Here is an 8426-nt window from a genome sequence, read left to right on the forward strand (position 1 = left end):
ACACACGCAGACACACACACACACACACACACACACACACACACACAGACACGCACACACACGCAGACACACACACAGACACACACACACACACACACACACGCAGACACGCACACACACACACACGCACACACACGCGCACACACGCACACACACACACGCAGACACACACACACACACACACACGCACACACACGCAGACACACACGCAGACACACACGCACACACACGCACACACACACACACACAGTTATAGTTTGTGTCAGTTTGAGTGCAAACTTGTTGTCACCACGGAGACGTGCCTTCTCCAATGATCGCATGTTTGATCGTTTGGACGTTCGAACCCTGGGAGTGAGATGTTCTGCACGGTTAGCTTAGCTTAGCTTAGCTTAGCTTAGCTTAGCATAAAGACTGGAAGCGGGGGGTCTTTACTTTACTGATGGCGGTGATGAGGTCATGGGTTACCTGTCCATGTCCTGGGGCAGGTCCGTCAGGCGGTTGTTGCTCAGGTCCAGCAGCTGCAGGCTGCTCATCCTCAGGGCGCAGATGGGGATCGACATGAACCTGTTCTCCGCGATGTCCAGGTGAACCAGCTGCTTCAGGCTGCTCAGCTGACAACGCAGTGACATCATCAACTCAGTGACATCATCAACACAGTGAAACATCAACACAGTGACATCATCAACACAGTGAAACATCAACACAGTGACATCATCAACGCAGTGACATCATCAACACAGTGACATCATCGACACAGTGACATTATCAACGCAGTGACATCCACTCCGTGACATCATCAACACAGTGACATCATCAACACAGTGACATCATCAACGCAGTGACATCATCAACACACTGAGTCCAATGTGGATGAAATCATTTAAAGGTTGAATCTGCAGAATCTTTATTAAAAGTTATATTTTTAATAATAATCCAACCTGTTGTTGGGTGCAGCTACTGTAGGCTGGCACTGGGTGAAATGGAGTTAGCCAATCGTGCAGCTGCTTGGGAGCCTCAGTGAAGGGGGCGTTCTTTGTCCCAGCAGCTGAGTGAGCGGAGACGGGCAACAACCAGAGTCACTATAGGCCGAGCATTCACTCCATGGACAGAGAGAAAGGAGAGGAACGCCATTCAAACGCACGCCCACATGGCTACGCTGCTCCTGGATGCTAACATCACTTTCATCTGCACTTAGCTGCAACGGCTAACGCTAACGGCTAACGCTAACTGTCAGTCAAACTCCTCTAATCCTTGTTTTGATGCTGTGGTTTTCTGGAGGGGACGGGTTCAAACAGGCTCAAACAGACTCCGCTCTCCTGGAGCTACTGGGCCGGGTCTGACCAACCTGGCAACCCCACTGCTGGACTTCTTTTTTGTTGTTGAGACGACAATCTGGAGACACTAGATGGAGCTGTTCTGATCGTTCTACAGATTCAACCTTTAATCGTGCAGCTCTTCTAGTATTTTTCAAATGTTATCAAACCAAATGGATCAAATTCTGAAACTATATTTGTGTTTCTTTGGCCCCGTGGTGTCATGTGACCGGTATCGGTTCATCAGGTCGTCTCTGCGTCACCTCGAACGGCAGCTCGGAGAGGTTGGTGTTTCCCGTGAGTTCGAGTCTCTTCAGGTTCTCACAGTTTCCCAGTTCTGGAGGAACTCTGGACAGACGGTTGTAGCTGACGTTCAGGTCCCTCAGACTGGTGAGTTTACCTGAGGACAGAGGTCATTTCAGAGCGCCGAACCAAATCACAGCAACTTCAGAGCAAAATATGACTGAAGAAAGAAAGAGTCAAAGATTAAACCTGAAGAAGAGATTTGAGAAACTAGAACAGAACTCGCTCTGAAGGTTCATCATGTTTGAAATCTCGTCTCATCAAAGTTTGAAAGTTAAATGTTAAACTTAAAGCCAAATATTAAATGTGAAATCTAAATATTAAATATTAAATGTTGAATCTTAATCTTAGATATTAAAGCTTTGTGTTCCTGATCTCTGCTTTGGTTTCTTGATGACTCACCGATCTCAGGAGGCAGCTCGCCGATGGTGTTTTTGGGGATCTCCAGCACGCTGAGCTGGGTGAACAGAGCCAGGTACTCAGGCAGACGACTGATCTTTGTCCGGCTGACGTGCCACTCCTTCAGGTACGTCATCCACTGCAGCTCCCCGGGGAAATCCTGCACCAACGTTCACTCGTCAACACTAAATCTCTGTCAGACAAAGGTTTCAGAGTGAGACCAACTCACCGTCCACTGATCTCCGTCCAGCTGGAAGATCAGCTTACTCTGCTCCGGCTCCGTCTGATCCTGCTGCTCTGCTTCTGACACGTAAGTAACAACAACATTAACAGATACACAACAGCGTCATCAGCAAATACACAATAGCATCATCTGCACATACAGACACACAACAGCATCATCTGCAGATACAGATACACAACAGCATCATCTGCAAATACAGACACAACAGCATCATCTGCAAATACAGACACACAACAGCATCATCTGCAAATACACAACAGCATCATCTGCAAGTACAGACACACAACAGCATCATCTGCAAATACACAACAGCATCATCTGCAAATACAGACACACAACAGCATCATCTGCAGATACAGATACACAACAGCATCATCTGCAAATACAGACACAACAGCATCATCTGCAAATACAGACACACAACAGCGTCATCAGCAAATACAGACACACAACAGCATCATCTGCAAATACACAACAGCATCATCTGCAAATACAAAAACAGCATCATCTGCAAATACAGATACACAACAGCATCATCTGCAAATACAGATACACAACAGCATCATCTGCAAATACAGACACACAACAGCATCATCTGCAAAGACACAACAGCATCATCGGCAAATACACAACAGCATCATCTGCAAATACAGATACACAACAGCATCATCTGCAAATACACAACAGCATCATCAGCAAACACAGATACACAACAGCATAAACGGTCATATTTACCTGTGTGCACCTGTATATCACTCATATTTACCTGTGTGCACCTGTATATCACTCATATTTACCTGTGTGCACCTGTATATCACTCATATTTACCTGTGTGCACCTGTATATCACTCATATTTACCTGTGTGCACCTGTATATCACTCATATTTACCTGTGTACACCTGTATATCACTCATATTTACCTGTGTGCACCTGTATATCACTCATATTTACCTGTGTGCACCTGTACATCACTCATATTTACCTGTGTGCACCTGTACATCACTCATATTTACCTGTGTGCACCTGTATATCACTCATATTTACCTGTGTGCACCTGTATATCACTCATATTTACCTGTGTACACCTGTATATCACTCATATTTACCTGTGTGCACCTGTACATCACTCATATTTACCTGTGTGCACCTGTATATCAGTCATATTTACCTGTGTGCACCTGTATATCACTCATATTTACCTGTGTGCACCTGTACATCACTCATATTTACCTGTGTGCACCTGTACATCAGTCATATTTACCTGTGTGCACCTGTATATCACTCATATTTACCTGTGTACACCTGTATATCACTCATATTTACCTGTGTGCACCTGTACATCACTCATATTTACCTGTGTGCACCTGTATATCACTCATATTTACCTGTGTGCACCTGTATATCACTCATATTTACCTGTGTGCACCTGTATATCACTCATATTTACCTGTGTGCACCTGTATATCACTCATATTTACCTGTGTGCACCTGTATATCACTCATATTTACCTGTGTGCACCTGTACATCACTCATATTTACCTGTGTGCACCTGTACATCACTCATATTTACCTGTGTACACCTGTATATCACTCATATTTACCTGTGTACACCTGTTTATCACTCATATTTACCTGTGTACACCTGTATATCACTCATATTTACCTGTGTGCACCTGTATATCAGTCATATTTACCTGTGTGCACCTGTACATCACTCATATTTACCTGTGTGCACCTGTATATCACTCATATTTACCTGTGTGCACCTGTATATCACTCATATTTACCTGTGTGCACCTGTATATCACTCATATTTACCTGTGTGCACCTGTATATCCCTCATATTTACCTGTGTGCACCTGTACATCACTCATATTTACCTGTGTGCACCTGTACATCACTCATATTTACCTGTGTACACCTGTATATCACTCATATTTACCTGTGTACACCTGTTTATCACTCATATTTACCTGTGTACACCTGTATATCACTCATATTTACCTGTGTGCACCTGTATATCACTCATATTTACCTGTGCGCACCTGTACATCACTCATATTTACCTGTGTACACCTGTATATCACTCATATTTACCTGTGTACACCTGTTTATCACTCATATTTACCTGTGTACACCTGTATATCACTCATTTACCTGTGTGCACCTGTATATCACTCATTTACCTGTGTGCACCTGTATATCACTCATATTTACCTGTGTGCACCTGTATATCACTCATATTTACCTGTGTGCACCTGTATATCACTCATATTTACCTGTGCGCACCTGTATATCACTCATATTTACCTGTGTGCACCTGTATATCACTCATATTTACCTGTGTGCACCTGTATATCACTCATATTTACCTGTGTGCACCTGTATATCACTCATATTTACCTGTGTGCACCTGTATATCACTCATATTTACCTGTGTGCACCTGTATATCACTCATATTCACCTGTGTGCACCTGTACATCACTCATATTTACCTGTGTGCACCTGTATATCACTCATATTTACCTGTGTGCACCTGTATATCACTCATATTTACCTGTGCGCACCTGTATATCACTCATATTTACCTGTGTGCACCTGTATATCACTCATTTACCTGTGTGCACCTGTATATCACTCATATTTACCTGTGTGCACCTGTATATCACTCATATTTACCTGTGCGCACCTGTATATCACTCATATTTACCTGTGTGCACCTGTATATCACTCATATTTACCTGTGTGCACCTGTATATCACTCATATTTACCTGTGTGCACCTGTATATCACTCATATTTACCTGTGTGCACCTGTATATCACTCATATTTACCTGTGTGCACCTGTATATCACTCATATTTACCTGTGTGCACCTGTACATCACTCATATTTACCTGTGTGCACCTGTATATCACTCATATTTACCTGTGTGCACCTGTATATCACTCATATTTACCTGTGTGCACCTGTATATCACTCATATTTACCTGTGTGCACCTGTATATCACTCATATTTACCTGTGTGCACCTGTAAATCACTCATATTTACCTGTGTGCACCTGTATATCACTCATATTTACCTGTGTGCACCTGTATATCACTCAGCGTAGTTCTCTCCAGGTAATGATGCAGCAGGTTGCGTTCCTGGGTCTTCAGTGTCTTACAGTAGATACGATACTGCCATTGCTGGTCGATCCTACACACACACACACACACACACACACACACACACACACACACACACACACACACACACACACACACGTGTTAATGAAGAATCTGTAGCTTCATATTAAGGTCAGATCAGATATCAGACAGTCTGGATGTTCATGTTCCAGACTCGTGACCTTCGTGGTCTCCGTCTCTGCTGAGTCACACGCTGATGTGGAGATATAAATAGTTTGACTGAACTCAGCACTGACCCTCACAACACAATCTGCAAATGTATGGCTAACGTTAGCTAGCTACAGAGTTGTGAGGGAACAGATTGTGTCAGGCTAACGTTAGCTAGCTACAGAATTGTGAGGAAACAGATTGTGTCAGGGTAACGTTAGCTAGCTACAGAGTTGTGAGGGAACAGATTGTGTCAGGCTAATGTTAGCTAGCTACAGAGTTGTGAGGGTACAGATTGTGTCAGGCTAATGTTAGCTAGCTACAGAGTTGTGAGAGAACAGATTGTATCAGGCTAATGTTAGCTAGCTACAGAGTTGTGAGAGAACAGATTGTATCAGGCTAACGTAAGCTAGCTACAGAGTTGTGAGGGAACAGATTGTATCAGGCTAACGTTAGCTAGCTACAGAGTTGTAATGCACCCACACAGTGCTCTGTAAGTGTGTTGTTACCTGGCGAGGGCGCTCTGCTCCACCCGCTCCTTCTCCTTCTTCTGTTTCTGGATGTACTTCTTCACTCGCACCTCCCACAGACTCCTGATCACAGAGAGGTCGCCCACCGGGACGTCCCGCCTCATCGCTGCTCCTGCAGGAGGACGGACAGAATAATGAGAACACAACAACAACAACAACAACAACGACAAAAACAACAACAACGACAACAGTATTTTTGTGTTAAATATCTTTCATCTGTTTATTGTAACTTTAGACGACTAAAGGAGACGGTTAAGTTTAGACCACTAAAGGAGACGGTTAAGTTTAGACCACTAAAGGAGACGGTTAAGTTTAGACCACTAAAAGAGACGGTTAAGTTCAGACGACGAAAGGAGACGGTTAAGTTTGACAGGTCTGAATTTGAGTTGAGACCTTCATGAACCCCAGAGGAGGAACACTAATGACTTGAGTTGATAACATGACCCCTCAGTTAGTGTTAGCCTTTAGCATGCTAACATTTAGCATGCTAAAGGCTAACATGCTAACTATGAGGATGCTAAGATCTCTAAGATTCTGGACTTCCTGTGAATCCTCAGTCATGTTTGCGGTCGTGTCGCCGGCTTCTGTTTAACCTTTTCACTTTAAGAGCTGCTAATCTGACACACACACACACACACACACACACACACAGACTCACACACACACACACACACACACACACACACACACACACACACACACACACACACACACACACACACACACACATATAATAATCTAATCTCCCGTCAGAGTGTAAACAAACATCCAGCTTTGATAAAAACAAACCTTTGTGTTTCTGACCTGAGTTTTCCTGTGAACGTCCGTCTGCCTGCTTGTTTACTGAGATCTGACCTGTGTGTGTGTGTGTGTGTGTGTGTGTGTGTGTGTGTGTGTGTGTGTGTGTGTGTGTGTGTGTGTGTGTGTGTGTGTGTGTGTGTGTGTGTGTGTGTGTGTGTGTGTGTGTGTGTGTGTGTGTGTGTGTGTGTGTGTGTGTGTGTGTGTGTGTGTGTGTGTGTGTGTGTGTGTGTGTGTGTGTGTGTGTGTGTGTGTGTGTGTGTTATTTATAGCAGACTGAGACGTGACCCCTGTCGTGTCACATGAAGCCGCGGCCTCAAACACTGACATCATCTTCTTTTTGTACAAAACTCAAAGTTTAGACAACAAAAGGTGACCGTTAAGTTTAGACCACTAAAGGAGACGGTTAAGTTTAGTCACAAAAGGTGACCGTTAAGTTTAGACACTAAAGGAGACGGTTAAGTTTAGTCACTAAAGGAGACCGTTAAGTTTAGACCACTAAAGGAGACGGTTAAGTTTAGACTCTAAAGGAGACGGTTAAGTTTAGTCACTAAAGGAGACGGTTAAGTTTAGTCTCTAAAGGAGACGGTTAAGTTTAGTCACTAAAGGAGACGGTTAAGTTTAGACACTAAAGGAGACGGTTAAGTTTAGTCACTAAAGGAGACGGTTAAGTTTAGTCACTAAAGGAGACGGTTAAGTTTAGTCACTAAAGGAGACGGTTAAGTTTAGTCACTAAAGGAGACGGTTAAGTTTAGTCTCTAAAGGAGACGGTTAAGTTTAGTCACTAAAGGAGACGGTTAAGTTTAGTCACTAAAGGAGACGGTTAAGTTTAGTCTCTAAAGGAGACGGTTAAGTTTAGTCACTAAAGGAGACGGTTAAGTTTAGTCACTAAAGGAGACGGTTAAGTTTAGTCACTAAAGGAGACGGTAAAGTTTAGTTTCTAAAGGAGACGGTTAAGTTTAGACTCTAAAGGAGACGGTTAAGTTTAGACACTAAAGGAGACGGTTAAGTTTAGACTCTAAAGGAGACGGTTAAGTTTAGACCACTAAAGGAGACGGTTAAGTTTAGACTCTAAAGGAGACGGTTAAGTTTAGACTCTAAAGGAGACGGTTAAGTTTAGACACTAAAGGAGACGGTTAAGTTTAGACACTAAAGGAGATGGTTAAGTTTAGTCACTAAAGGTGACGGTTAAGTTTAGACCACTAAAGGTGACGGTTAAGTTTAGTCACTAAAGGAAACGGTTAAGTTAGTCTCTAAAGGAGACGGTTAAGTTTAGACACTAAAGGAGACGGTTAAGTTTAGTCTCTAAAGGAGACGGTTAAGTTTAGACACTAAAGGAGACGGTTAAGTTCATACGACTAAAGGAGACGGTTAAGTTTAGACACTAAAGGAGACGGTTAAGTTTAGTCACTAAAGGAGACGGTTAAGTTTAGTCACTAAAGGAGACGGTTAAGTTTAGACACTAAAGGAGACGGTTAAGTGTAGACGACTAAAGGAGACG

The 8426-nt window shown here is 43.2% G+C and overlaps 1 protein-coding gene across 3 annotated transcripts in view; it reads right to left on the reverse strand.

Annotated features, from left to right (window-relative positions):
- The window catches only part of lrrc2 (leucine rich repeat containing 2), a 9106-nt gene extending 2107 nt beyond the window's left edge, over nt 1-6999 (reverse strand). The window contains exons 1-7 of one of the 3 annotated variants that reach the window (XM_083912885.1): nt 6932-6999; nt 6107-6239; nt 5345-5460; nt 2245-2315; nt 2019-2175; nt 1577-1713; nt 466-611 (exon numbers count right to left, since the gene is read on the reverse strand). In XM_083912885.1, the coding sequence (XP_083769011.1) occupies nt 466-611; nt 1577-1713; nt 2019-2175; nt 2245-2315; nt 5345-5460; nt 6107-6231 (752 nt within the window). In that variant the 5' untranslated portion in view covers nt 6232-6239; nt 6932-6999. Of the gene's footprint in view, nt 1-465; nt 612-1576; nt 1714-2018; nt 2176-2244; nt 2319-5344; nt 5461-6106; nt 6240-6916 lie in introns of all 3 variants that reach the window. The other 2 variants (XM_083912883.1, XM_083912884.1) reach the window with 2 other exon arrangements.
- Between the last annotated feature and the right edge of the window lie 1427 nt (nt 7000-8426).

This window comes from Echiichthys vipera (genome assembly GCF_963691815.1).
Source record: "Echiichthys vipera genome assembly, chromosome: 4".
Classification (NCBI taxonomy): Eukaryota; Metazoa; Chordata; class Actinopteri; order Perciformes; family Trachinidae; genus Echiichthys; species Echiichthys vipera.